Source organism: Mixophyes fleayi, chromosome 9 (assembly GCF_038048845.1).
Source record: "Mixophyes fleayi isolate aMixFle1 chromosome 9, aMixFle1.hap1, whole genome shotgun sequence".
Classification (NCBI taxonomy): domain Eukaryota; kingdom Metazoa; phylum Chordata; class Amphibia; order Anura; family Limnodynastidae; genus Mixophyes; species Mixophyes fleayi.
In genome coordinates this window covers 36,204,733-36,218,801 of record NC_134410.1, presented here as the reverse complement: position 1 = coordinate 36,218,801, position 14,069 = coordinate 36,204,733, and the positions used below count along the sequence as shown (strand labels likewise).

General features: G+C 36.1%; 1 protein-coding gene across 1 annotated transcript in view; it reads right to left on the bottom strand.

The window, feature by feature from the left end:
* Positions 1–14,069, bottom strand: part of ADGRG4 (adhesion G protein-coupled receptor G4) — a 94,152-nt gene that overhangs the window by 38,308 nt on the left and 41,775 nt on the right. The window contains exons 11-19 of the mRNA XM_075187285.1: positions 11,018–11,106; positions 8,785–8,849; positions 7,794–7,836; positions 6,769–6,803; positions 6,500–6,654; positions 3,395–3,527; positions 1,890–1,993; positions 1,505–1,712; positions 599–764 (exon numbers count right to left, since the gene is read on the bottom strand). Of these exons, the coding sequence (XP_075043386.1) occupies positions 599–764; positions 1,505–1,712; positions 1,890–1,993; positions 3,395–3,527; positions 6,500–6,654; positions 6,769–6,803; positions 7,794–7,836; positions 8,785–8,849; positions 11,018–11,106 (998 nt within the window). The remainder of the gene's footprint in view (positions 1–598; positions 765–1,504; positions 1,713–1,889; positions 1,994–3,394; positions 3,528–6,499; positions 6,655–6,768; positions 6,804–7,793; positions 7,837–8,784; positions 8,850–11,017; positions 11,107–14,069) is intronic.

Below are 14,069 nucleotides of genomic sequence, written 5' to 3'. Positions count from 1 at the left end.
CAGTGATGTCTGGAAAATTTAAATATAATGGACAATGGGCACATGCTGGGAATGATGAGAATTCCAGGACCCCACAGTAAGGAAGGATAATGGGGTAAAAATAATTTACATTGACATTAAAAGAAGACAATCAGCAAAAACAATCGCAGATAAACTCACTCCAAGGTTTATCAATCACACAAATCTGGTTGTGGATCTCAAAAGGTTACAAAGTTACCTATGTTCAGTAATGGAGTGTATGGGGTATATTTACTAAACTGCGGGTTTGAAAAAGTAGAGATGTTGCCTAGAGCAACCGATCAGATTCTGGTTATCATTTATTTCGTACATTTTACAAAATGACAGCTTGAATTCGATTGGTTACCATAGTCAACATCTCCCCTTTTTCAAACCCGCAGTTTAGTAAATATACCCTCAATTGTCTAATTTTTAGCATAGGTTCAGTGTCTAAATGCAAATATGTGTATGTTTTCTAAATGGAAAGTGTACTTTTCTAATGTCTTTCTTAGCTTAAATGACAATTTCCCACCAAAGCCTTAACTACTAAATAAATATGCAAATTCCCTAGTCATTCATTTTAAATGAACAGCAATCATACCTCTATGTTCTTCCCTTCCAGGTATGACTTAACATTGAAGTACACTTCTTTAAAGTCCTTAAAATTAACATTGGTCACTAGAAAAGCCAGGGAATCCACTGTGACATATTCTGTGTCCCCAGGAAAATTCATTTTGAATCCAATTTCCTCCGTAATGTTCAGTATCCTTAAAAGCAATTGTAAAAACCTCCATAAATATTAAGGTAAAGAGAAGTACATGGTACATAATTATATTTATGAGTAGCTGTTGACATACTGTAGTTTCCGGTAAGCCATAAATTCATTGCACGTGACAATTTCAATTGTCTTTTTACTAAGTTTAAACAATATTGCTCTGAAATCATCATATGTCTAGGACTAATATAACCGGTTGTCCGAAAAAAAAAGAAGTCAAACTGATTGGGTTTTTTTATAGGGAAACTTGTAAGCCTAATGACTGCATTGTCATGTGTTTGGTTTTCAGACAACCGATTTGCAGTTACCCCCATAATCTATTCAATTGGATATCTGTGTGGTATAGCCTGGCCATATTGTCTGTAGCACTGGTCATTCGGAAACTGGATTTGCCTATTTTACCATGAAAATAACAAAAAGATGGCATACCGACTATTGTTTGATCATTCTTAATTTCTGTTGAGGCGATATATGCATTTTTGCTTTGTATATCGAAGCTTATCTCTAGCCTGGACTGTATGTTATACTATGGAAAAGAACATTTCTGCTTTTTGACAAATTAAATTAAACTGAAAAGAACCATGTTCTTGTATATGTTACTGTATCTTACAGTTTGTTTTGTTCTATGATATTAGGAGTAGTTTCACAAGTTTCTGTCATCAGTCCTTCACCATCTGAAATTATTATTTTTAAAAAATGGAACAGAAAATGCGTTAGAGCTGAAATACTCACTTGTTGGTAAATATGTGCAGGGAATCATCAGCTTTTGTCAAAATTGAATTGATTAGATCTAAGTTAATCTTCCCATTTTCCACATCCAATTTTCCCAGTGTGACTATCTCAGAAAGTTTGCCGAGAATGATTCTTATAGTGTTTTCTGGTAAGGAGGATGCTATTTTTGTCATATTTAAAATCTGCTCTGCCAAATAGTTTGCGTTTTCTACAGCAAAAGCAAAGAAACAAATGAATGAAAAAGTGGACATTTTGTAGAATACAATATTATCAGTGTTTCAAAATATCAAAATCTGTGGTAGGCAAATGTTTGTATTCACATGTCCCAAACAGATAAAAATGCTGCATTTTAATAATACATAATAATGAGAATGTTTAGTATTACCTGGTGTTACAATGATATTTTCTATTGTCTCAAATGAACCAGGAAGGCATCTGGTATAGTTCGGAGTTTGCCATTCTGCACACTCAGTGTTGACATTGATATAGCTAAAACATATACAAATAACAATTATCATGAGTAATGCAGAGGCAAATTAATTCAATTTGTCTAGAGCAATACAGCATATCAAGGTCTAGTCGGCAAGTCATTGCCATAGATAGCAGTTTTAAATAGCGCTAGGCCGATTACAGGTCAAACTATCATATTCAAATAAACACTTGCTTTCCCAATGCTGCCCATTCTGGCTGATAAATATCCTTAAAGACATAGAAACATAGAACCATAGAATTTGACGGCAGATAAGAACCTTGGCCAATATAGTCTGCCCATTTTTTAACCTATGGTAACCTCCAACCTTATTTGATCCTTAGATCTTTGTAAGAATATCCTTATGTCTATCCCAAGCATTTTTAAGTTGGTCTACTTTATTAACCTCTACCACCTCTGATGTGAAGCTATTTCACTTATCCATCACCTTTTATGTGAAGTAATATTTCCTCAAATTTCCTCTGACCCTACTTCCCTCCAGTGTCAGTGCATGTCCTCGTGTTCTAATACTTCTCTTCCTTTGATAAATGTTTCCCTCCTGTACCTTGTTAAAACCATTGATATATTTGAAATTTTCGATCATATCACATCTTTACCTTCTCTGCTCCAAACTATACTATACATATTAAGATCTTTTAGTCTTTCCAGGTAAGTTTTGTGCTGTAGGCCATGCACCATTTTAGTTGCCCTTCTTTGTACAGTCTCTAATGTATTTATATCCTTCTGGAGATATGGCCTCCAGAACTGTTTTCTAGATAAGGCCGTACCAATGACCTATACAATGGTATTATTGCTTCTTTCTTTATGCTACTGATTCCTCTCCCTATGCAACCAAGCATCTGACTTACCTTCCTCATTGCTTTGTTACATTCCTCACCTGCCTTTAAGTCACCTGAAATAGTGACTCCTAGATCAATTTCCTCCTCAGTAGTTTCCATTATAGTGCCATTAATACTATATTTAGCGTTTGAGTTTTTGAGACCCAAGTGCATGATTTTGCATTTTTTTTTTGCATTAAACTGTACTTGCAACTCTCTTGACCATTACTCTAGTCTACCTAGATCATTATTCGTTTTGCCCCTCCTGGTGTGTCTACCCTGTTGAATAACTATGTGTCATCTGCAAAAAGGCATACTTTCCCTTCCATACTATTTGCAATGACACCAATAAAGATATTAAAAAGCAGTGGTCCAAGTACAGATCCTTGGGGTACTACACCTTTCCCTCCTGTGAATGTACTCCATTCACTATAACTCTCTGTTTTCTATCCTTCTATCCTGCAACCAAGATCTTATCCATTCAACCATCTTAGAATTCAATTCCAAGCTTTCAAGCTTATTTAACAGTCTGCAATGTGGGACAGTGATCCTTCCGCAGTTTTCGTATATTACTGATCTTACCAGTATCTTGTGGCAAATTCATCAGGATTTCTGTGGCATGGTGCTCTGCCTGTTTCTGTTGGTTTTGTTTCCGTCCAGTTATATGTACCTTCCCCATTGTAGATTGTAGAGTTGCTTGGGCAACTTCCTGGATCTGGCAGTAACATAGTGCGAATGTATAAGTAGAAAGCATAAACATGATAATAAATTATGATAACAAATTTCAGATTAATAGATAGAAATACAAAGTTCAATGTACGGAATGTATTATAAACATTTATTTAAAAATGGTAACATTATATTCTGATAAATCGAATATGTTTTTCATTTAACATTAAATAGGAAAAGGATTAACTTTCACTAGTTCTCTCTGTGATGTAACATTAGCCAAATAACGCAAAACATGAACATGATTTCAGCTAAATATGGCAGAGTGTGTGAGTAACTGTTCATAGGTTGGAGAGTGGCATCTGCTTGGTTCAGTTTCTGCTTGCCAACCCCCTTGTTTAGTTTCGATCCAGCCCCTTTATTAGATATGTTCTGATTGACCCAATTGTTTCTTTCATAATCTGAGGCCTGTCTGATACAGAAACAGTTCAGTTTCTAAAGAAATGGGTTTTATCTTGGCCCAGTGGACAGAAGGGAGTTGTTCATCATTGGGCTGTAGCGTTTGGCTTTTTGTATAAAGGTGTCAACAGTATGTCTATCCCTGTTCTTTGGTGCTGGTGTCTTGGCCCATTGATCATAAGGAATTTGGGGGTTCACTTATGACTGTGTGGCATTTGTTATTGAGGTCAATGTCACTCATATGGAGGAATATTCTCGAACGTGTTCGAACATAAATGTAAGATAAAGTAACATTTTTAATGTCATATTACTGTATTTTTTAACATATTTTAATATGGTCTGTGAAATGCTAGAAGAAAGTTTGTTTATAATTTTTTTCTGATTTTAGCACAATAAAACGTTGTCTCCTCGTTTAAGAATATCCTCACTGACTAAGCTAATAGGTTGAGAAAGACATTATGCTACATCTTACAGGGAGCTCTCTGTAGTAAAGTTATTACTCCATTTGGGATTGATGACTACTATGAATCTGTTACTGTTTCAGCTATCCATTGCCCTTGTCACTTTTAAATGTGAATACACTGGGATGACCATCAAATAAAATATTCTACAATAGAGGTCATAACCTGGATATTCTGTATTTGCTCCTTAGTCAATGGTAACAGGTATACACAGGCCAGAGCAAATGCCCTTAATGTCCTCACCTTCTTGGAGAGGGGCGGGCATCTTGCTCCTATGAGACTGGGAGTGTAGTGCAGTGCTATGACATCATAGCCCAATACCAACATGGAGAAGCAGCGGGTAGCTTTACAGGTAAGAAGCTGTCAGTATTGGTTCTCCATGTCTCTCTATGCCTCTCCATGTCAATGGCCATCGCTCAGCGTTGAGGGAAAATAAAAACACTGAACGAATGACATTCAGTATTTTAGGTGCCCTCTAAACCCTACTGACAGAGCCCTAGTCTTGGGCCTATGTGGCCTTTACCCAAATGCAGTCCTGGATACCCAGGTACCCTTACCCTAGCGGTCGGTGATCCTGCCTTGTGTCCCACTGCCTAAATCCACTTCTTCCAGTTGGTATTCTTCCTATAGTGTCCCCTTTTTCCTAAATGTCAAGTCTTTAGGTACTCTGCTGTCACTAGGATTTAGAAACTCTACCATGGAAAAAGGGATTATTCGACAGATAGGCAGATCATTTAGTGGATCATGTAGAGTTGGACGCTTGTTATTCTCCATAAAAATACGCATTTTTATACAGCACATGTGTACCACAAATGTGTATGCAAACATCCATATGCCGATTTTGTCTTTCGACTCCTTTCGACTGGAGAGCGGAATGGACAAGCATAGGCTAGTACACTAAGAATGTGTTCACTTAATTGTGACTGAGGTAGACCTGGTCGCACCTGACAGCAGGCATAGCTCTTGCAAATGCTGGAGAGCACTTGCAACAAGACGCAGTGATGATAATGACGATCTGTGGCACTAGCCACTCCTGATTGTCTCATGACCCCTCTTACTGATAGTACTTAATTCATTACTTGTTTGCTGTATTAAGTGACAACCCTCTATTCATATAACTTAATTGATATTTCCATATGGACTGTGGCAGGAAAGAAGATTCCTATTTGATTTTTAAAGGTGAAAACAATAATGTTTGTATTTAATAATACTTTACACGGTAAATGCAACTTTCACACTTATTAATAACTTAAGATAATATTCTCCTTTATGTATATTATGACACTTTAATACAACATTGCATTGTGTACAAAAAGGGTAGTACGAGTATTTCACATTTACTACTAACATCTTGAGATGCGTCTAACTGAACATATGTACGTAAATGTGCTTTTTCATGTCTGCATCATTTCCTGATTGCAAATGTGACCATGGGGTAAATGTATCAAGCTGAGAGTTTTCTGGCGGGTTTGAAAAACCAATCAGATTCTAGCTATCATTTATTTAGTACATTCTACAAAATGACAGCTAGAATCTGATTGGTTGCTATAGGCAACATCTCCACTTTTCAAACCCGCTGGAAAACTCTCAGCTTGATACATTTACCCCCATATCTACATGAACCCCACAGTTACTAGCCTGCATAGAAAAATACAGGGGACACAGTTGAATAGTCAGGCGGTGCTTAAAGTCTGAATTAAGAAAGTGAGTATCCGCAAATGTCGGTTGCAGCTATTTTGGCCATGATAATTATGCTCCAGTCATTTACTCTAGTTTCTTCTCAATTTCTGAGCTGGATACATTTCAATTGACCCTTAAACTTGTAACACTTATAAAACCTAATTAAATTCAATTTATAGTGTTGTTCATTTGTAGAAAATGATTCAATTACCTGAGAAAATTTAATTTAATTTTCATGATCTTGTAAAATGTTTTACAGAATCATTTGGAAAGTCTATACAAAACGCTTGTGCAATGATCATGCTTGTACTTCTGACATTAACATTGTTTGACTTGCTATGAAAAAGGGAAGGAAATTAAAGAGCAAATAAATGGTTTTATTACCACATAAATTATTGTTTTGAAAGAAAATAGTTACCTAAGAGATCTATGCTCACAGATTGCACAGAAGCAATTATATTATTGAGTTGTGGATCTGTATAATCCTGATTTTCCAGAAGATTTTTCAACTTTGCAGCAAGTAATTCCGGACTTCCAGAAGAATTAGCTTGGACAATGGATTTGGAGTTATAACTAGAGAAAGTAAAATAGATGCATATTACAAAATGACACTGTTGTGCTTAGTATTATATATAATATAAAACATCACAATTGCACAAAAACAAACCACACAATAATTATACTAACTTGGAAGCACCAGAGTCCACATTGGTCCCCCTTCTCTGGCAGCACAATGAAGGAATAAGATAATTTATAAAAGTCAGAAAAAAATTAATATTTTTTTTAAAAAAAATCACGTTAAGAAAAGTAGAGGATTTAAATATGATTAAAAAGGAAAATTATAACAAAAATGATTAGACATACAAAACAGAAGTTATGGTCTAACACTAGGGAGAGAATATTCCTAGTGATGGTAGAAGATTCATAGAACAGATTCCCAGCAAAGACCATCGGCCTGTTAAAGGGGTGCGTTGAACTACTCTTGACTAATTAGATGCCACCCTTTACTGTATTCTACATCCTCTTTATCATTTAACAGCATCTTTAAATGTTTCCACAGACTTCAAGGTTTGTTTCATGTGCCTGCCATATGGCAAAACGCTATTTATGAGTCAATTCTAAAATTAGTGTAATGATTGCTTTTCATCCATCTCTATATGACAATTCTCACTATTAGTCATTCAGAACATATGTTGTATTGGATTATATTTTATAGGTATAATTTTAGATCTCTTATCTATGCCATGAGTATGTCTGCTATAGTTGGTTATAGCTAGTAATTATTAGCATACAATTTCAGAAAATAATTTAAGTGGATTGGAAAATATGAAGCCCATTCTAAAATCTACCTTTAAGGGGCAAGAGCCTGTTTATGGTTCAAAATGTGTATGCATATATATTTATCGTGAATATATTTGCAGGAAGGTTTATTGACATGGCAAATAAATCCAAATGTTTTACTTGTTTTAAAGACCTTAGTACAGCTCACTTAGTTCTGAAGCCCATTAATTACAGAGGGAATTAGAGAGTATGGGGCAGTTAGTGAAATATCACTCATATTCTCAGGGTTCCATGTGCAACAGCCTTTGTTGCTTATTGTAATCTAATTCAGACTTCTTGCCTCACTTCTATATTTGCAGAATTAACTCAACTTGACAAATTCCCTTCACAAATGTTACTAATTAAAAGGGAAGTAATATAGACTTGTTTACCTTTTTATTGCTTTTATGTGTAGGGACATTCCCAAGTTCATTACTGCAGCAAACATTGAGATAATAGCATTAGATCAGCAGATAAAATGTGATTACAATGATTCATTTAAAGTGACAGCAGGAGATTGAAAGATTTAGTTATAGAACCAGGAAAACCACGGAATTATTGTAATATTTACTAGATGACTAGATTGGTTTCTCAAACTCTTTAACTTTTTATTTGTACATTATTGATTTATTCACTCAGAATTCAGAACACGGTTCTCATTCATAGGAAGGTTAATGTCAGAAACAGGAAAGCGTAGACATTATCCAAGACATGTTGGCACTTAGGCACTAACAAATAAATCCCAAGAAAAATATTAGCCGTTTTTGTGGTTTCTGTAATCACACAAACACTAGTTAGGGCATGAGAAGTGAAAAACTAAATCCATTGTAACCTACTATCCACTAGTCCTTGTTATATATTTGGAGAGATTTAAAAAAGAAAATTATTTCATAATAATTTCCTAATATTGTTTTGATAATGTCAACATTATCCACTCTTGTTAACTCTATCCCTAAATAATGTATTGCAGATATATCTTGTTGTTACATGTGGGTGTATAATTAGGAACATTCATGTAGTCTGCACTAAGTAAGGAAAACCCCAATATGTCCAACTCCTTTGCATTCAAATAGAGCCACCATATTCATGTGCAAAATCTAAGCAATTGCTTAAAATCAGGAGCAAAAACAAGTTGAAAAGGAATTTGCACTGAATGAGGAGCATGTTTTACACATTTGTAAATTACCCATATTAATAAGGTATACAGAGCAATGTGTTTCTGTAACCCATAGTAAGCAATCAGATTCCAGCAATATTCACAACGCATCATATAAAATAGTTCAAGACGGAGAATAGAATTGTTTCGGTTAAAACAGTAACTGAGTTCAGGGTTTGGGTTAGAGAGATGGTCCTTGTTCACGTAACACTGTGGACATTACATACCTCAGGCTATCAGTTACAATAATCTGCATTAGAGCAAACTCTGGGTCCTTCAGGAGGTAGACCATCTGAGGAAGTAAAATACAAGTAAATGTGCTTAATCACACTGAATGAATCACAGCAGAGGTTTTTATTCTTAATTGTCTAGGCTTATTTGAAATATCTTTGACAATTTCATAGTGTGATGATATTTTATTTATCTGTTTCTCACAAATCTTCCATCAGCGATAACCTTGAGTTAACTGAGTGACTGGCATTAAAAACACCCTAAACAAACCCTCCAACATGACTCCTGCCAATACAAAATGCTCTGATCACAAACTTCCCACTTAATTATCTAGCGCTGTTACCAGGGCTGAATTAATTCATTATTGCTGTTAAACAAAACACACTTCTCATTGATAAATGAATTCAGCACAGACAAGCAGAAGGTTCAAGAGCAGAGCATTCTGCTACAGGTAGAATAGGTCATGTTTGGGGTGGGGAGGACTGCTCTATTAAAAAACATTTCAGTTTGTAATTCTTAATGCAATTGGAAAATAAGTGAGCAAATAAATATATATATATATATATACAGTGCAACTTCTTAAAACAAACTAAACAATAAAATATCAAGATGTCCTATGTATTTGATCTATAATAACTCTTATTGAGATGTACTGCATATCTGTAATGGATAGTTTAAAAAAAAAGCTGGTCTCGCCTTATCCAGCAAATAAGTATATATCTAGAAACTCTATTAAAATATGCCAGGAAGCTTTACATTACATCTTAATGAGTTCCCCATACTTCTGTTGAAGTAATCACATAACTGAAACACACTAGATACTATACAAATGTAATTAAATGCTAATTACATTTTTCAAAAGTGGTTTAAAAAAATGACTCCCATCCTGTTACCGGAATAGTGGGCCCCTTCTCCTTGGCCCCCTAAAATATTCTGCAGCCCAATATGTGTAAATTCATTTAAACATAACAGTGTAGTAATTAACGCTTGGGCTCTGACATGTAATTACACTGACAGGTCCTCCCAAAAGGTAATATGACCACTTCTTCTCAGGCAGCACATTGCTAGAGAGGCAGAGATAAGGTTTCCATCTCACCTTCTGGGGGCAGTAGATGTGTCACCACACGCAGCTGAAGTCAGTGGAGACGTCAGCAGAAACCTGGTCTTAACTATGGCTGCAGCCTGCTCTGCAAAAATGTTAATCATTTTTTGAGGCAAGATTTCATGAATGGTCCTTCCCAGGGTAGAAGAAAGGATTCCCAGGGGTGGGGCCTCACCATTCAGTTAAGGGAGTGGGATTATCTATTAAAATGGCCTTGATGATGTATTTTGAACACTGTTGATTCCTTTACTCTTGGTACGGGTCCCACTGTATTGATGTTCTAATAGAGTGTGGATATTAAACTTTTGAAATTTTTAATGCACTAGATTTGTTCTCCCTTTTTCCTATTGTCATTCTATGTACATGTGGAGTACTACATTGGAGTGGGAACCTATTATGACAGATTGAAGAACGACCAGGATATATTTTTGGAGGATGCATTTAATCTATTGTGCTGAGTAAGCATACATCTATAAGGGGTCCTTTTGGATCACATAGGATTGCTGGGTTATCCTTGCACACTCTGGGTATCCATGGTGAAAGATTGAAGATAAAATCCTGCATGGTGGTGGAAATCAGGTTTTATGGGACTCTTTAATGACATATTACGCTATGTTATGTTATTTCTGTTTGTTGGACCATTGAGTCCTTTTTAGGGTTCCTGTGTTTCATCTAGCTATACCCATTGAAGAATATAGCATAATTTTGGTTTCCTGTTGTGCTAAGAAGGGAGCGCAAGTGTATGTATGAACCTTTTGTGTATATATATTGATATTTGAATATTGGTGGATATTCTATCATCATATACAGCTGCATACCTAGTGGAGCACCTTAACAGAAAATTATTTATTTACACTCAGCATTTCTTTAAGTATCAATTGAAGTTAGCTACAGTGTAACAGGTTTATTACTTATTGATTTTGTGGAGAAATTCAGTAAAAGATAATGTGCAAAATGATGCAACACAATATAATAATATATATATATATATAGCATAAAAAATATGGAACTATCATATAACCACTGCAATGACCGAGTTAACATATCTGAGGTTATTTCCCCGACTTATATTTTTGAGTTGTAATATTTTGCTGTCTATCTGTTTACTATATAAATTCCAGTCTTACCATGTTTTCCATGAGCGTTAACACCTGTTCTGCATCAATGTTCCCATTGGGTTGAATTGTGATCCTCATTGTGACAACGTAGAACATGACTGGAGAGAAATTAGAGGAGAGAAAAATAATGATGTATATGCAACTCAAATAATAAATAAAACAGATACTAGGTTTGTAGTGTATGTGTTATGTCCTAATAGTTACTATCTCTGTAGTACATGTAGCCATAATTTTTCGGTAACAGTATTGAGCTGGGGAGATTCCTACATGTCAATAACAATATATTACTATATTATATATAAATAATATATAAATTATTATTATTATTATTATTATTATATATAGGAACATTCGGAACTTGATAAATTAAATCCAATTTAGCTAAACTGTGGAAGGACTAAACACTAATCTAGCCACACATGGAACAATCAGGTTGGTCATTTTTTTCATTTTCCACAAAACAACCCTGATGTTGGCTATTTATGAGACCAATATCACCAGCTAATCCCAATAGCTGATTAGGAATCATATAATTTTTAGAAGCCAGCTTAAACCTACTGCTCAATGACTACTGTCTAAATGTGTTGTGTGTGTGTGACGATTGGCCTCATATCATATAGGTCATGTGTTCTTGGTTGTATGACACTCACTATGAAAGTGTTCCACATTGGCTTATAGTACAAAATTAGCACATTACATAGACTCTATTACACTGTTATATGCATTTATATAAATACCACAACTACAGTACAGGCATTGGTTTGAAATAGAGACACTTAGGGTTATCTAGACTCCTACCTATACTACTTACATTAGCAGACCCTCACAACTGTCCCAATCTCTGCTCTGAATCAAGCTCTCTGATGAGGAGGGTCCTCCTTACCCTCTGTTTTCCTGTCAGCATTTATTTTGTCTACTCTGTATGTCCCTGTTTTATGTAGGTCATGTTTTCCCAACTGTCCAGCGCTGCAAAGGAACATTATGGGCTACAAATGTTAGTTCTCAATAGTACCTTGACTGTGGTTGCTGGCAATGGTTTCTTGCTGGATTCACAATTATGGATGTCTGTGATTCTTGACTATAATACTGAAGACTCTATCACCCCACTAGAAACAGTGTGTTAGGAATCACACATGAATATTGTGGATTCAACAGCCAGACTGATTTGACACTACCTACAATGTAGGCGCAGAGTCTAACAAGAGGTCACGGCTCTCTGAGCAGGGATTGGATGTGACTTGCACAATTATGTGGTATGACAAATAGTCTGCAACTCACTGGCGTAGAGAGAATAACCAGGATTCTCTGTCATGGATGAAATAACCAATACACATTGGCGTGGATGGAATAACCAGGACACACTGATGTGGATGGAATAACTCAGACACATTGTTGTGGATGGAATAACAGGGATGGAGAACACAGAAACCATGGCCGTGGACCATTTTGCCAAAAATTGTGCCTTAAATAATAAAATAGCATGTATCTGCTAAGAATCCAAATCAGAATGCTTAAAGTTGCATGCCTCTCAATGGATTTTCTTTTAGGTTATGGGGGGCTGGGAGGCAGCATGTAATAGAATGGCAGCCAATATAATATATAGGATGAGCATGCACACTACTGCGCATGCCAGCGTAATCCATGATTACTCCAGCAATAATCATGATATCTGTGACTCCAGACAGGAAGGAGAACCCCGGCGCCACCTGAATAGAGGAAGGAACATGCTGGACCCTGCATTTCACATATCTGGGTCCAGCAAGCTGTTTCCTCGTTTCAAACAGTACCCACCTCTTATGGGTGGACTCCTGATAGCCAATAAAAGGATTATTGGGAAATTTTCCAGTGAAATTGTTTCAGAACAATAGAAACATGGACATTTGTAGCATCAATCCACGCTCTCTCCTCTTGCCCAGAACCTTTCTAGTCTACTAGAAACTCAATATTCCCACAAGAAATTCTGGAACCAAGAATTTATTGTACCTCAAATATGTCACCAGGATTGGTCTTACCAGTAAATAGAGGAGTAGATGTTGAGGAGAACCAATTAATGATAACAGGCATGATATGCTGTAGAGAAGTTAAGATGAATATTCAAAAGTTTACATAGCAATCTCCAGAATTTAGAAACAAACTGCACTCCATAGTCTGAGACAATCTCCAATAGACATCTGAGATTTTCTTCATGAAAAAAGTCAGCAAGTTAAATGCATTAGGCAAACCAGTTAATGGACCAAAATGAAGCATCCTAGAAAACCAATCATTCACCACGCAGGTGGTAGTATAATTCTTATTGGAGCGAAGATCAGTAATAAAATCCCTGTGAAATGCGACCATGGTCTCATAGGATAGGTAGAGGATGCAGTGAACCCAGAAGAGCTTGCTGGTAATCTTTATGTTGGGCATAAATTTAGCAGGCATAGATGAAATCTTTCACATCTTGATGAAGAATGAGCTACCAATAATCAACGGGTTTACCGGGACATGTAATGTCTTAGATGCAGAAGAAGGCAGGAGCAACCAAATTGGATTACCAGTGAATAAACTGCCGATAACAATTGGCGAAGCCAAGAAACCGCTGAGTGGCTTTAAATGCAGGGGCCAGTCTAACACTGCTCATCCCTTTTCCATATCCATTCGAAGGTCTTAACCAGAAGCAATATACCCCAGGAAGGGTATCTCTTCATGTTCAAAAGACACTTCTCGAATTTGAAAAATAGCTGGTGTTTCTGAAAGCAGTAAAGTACCTCCATCACATCAAAATGATGAAAAGCCAGATCTTTGGAGTAAATAAGAATATCCTCCAGGTCCACCACGACATATAGATAAAGCATATCTCCAAAGATCTAATTGATAAAACTTTAAAAACACTGCAGGTGCATTACATAATCCAAAACGTATATCCAGGTATTCGCAATGGTCGTCACGGGTATTAGAGGCATTCATCCCCTTCATGTATGCATATGTGATTATATGCTCCTCTGAGATCCAGTTTGGAGAAAGTGGTGGTTTCCTTGATACGATCAAACAGGTCAGTAAATAAAAGAAGTGGATAATGATT